This window comes from Acanthisitta chloris, unplaced genomic scaffold (genome assembly GCF_000695815.1).
Source record: "Acanthisitta chloris isolate BGI_N310 unplaced genomic scaffold, ASM69581v1 scaffold36563, whole genome shotgun sequence".
In the NCBI taxonomy this organism is placed as follows: Eukaryota; Metazoa; Chordata; class Aves; order Passeriformes; family Acanthisittidae; genus Acanthisitta; species Acanthisitta chloris.
In genome coordinates this window covers 2,461-2,704 of record NW_008667175.1, presented here as the reverse complement: position 1 = coordinate 2,704, position 244 = coordinate 2,461, and the positions used below count along the sequence as shown (strand labels likewise).

The following is a 244-nucleotide window of genomic DNA, read 5'->3' as shown; positions in this document are numbered from 1 at the left end:
CCCCACCCCCACCAGCCCTCGTCCCCACTGGTGCAGTACTGACCTCGTCACTCAACCAGACTTGCACATTGTAGCCGTCGATCTTGTCGCTGTAGTGGGTCTTGAGCAGGGCGTCGATGATCAGCACGGAGACCCCCTTCAGGATGAAGGAGGCGAAGAGGTTCATGTGGATGTAGTTCCTCATGCAGTGCAGCTTGCTGTGGAGGCAGAGGCTGCTGTCAGGGCCCACACACCGGCCCCCTCC

The 244-nt window shown here is 60.7% G+C and overlaps 1 protein-coding gene across 1 annotated transcript in view; it reads right to left on the bottom strand.

The window, feature by feature from the left end:
- Nucleotides 1–43: 43 nt before the first annotated feature.
- The window catches only part of LOC103800045 (glucagon receptor-like), a gene marked incomplete at its 3' end in the record, with an annotated part of 1,488 nt that continues 1,287 nt past the window's right edge, over nt 44–244 (bottom strand). The window contains exon 6 of the mRNA XM_009072406.1: nt 44–197. Coding sequence (XP_009070654.1) covers nt 44–197 — 154 coding nt within the window. The remainder of the gene's footprint in view (nt 198–244) is intronic.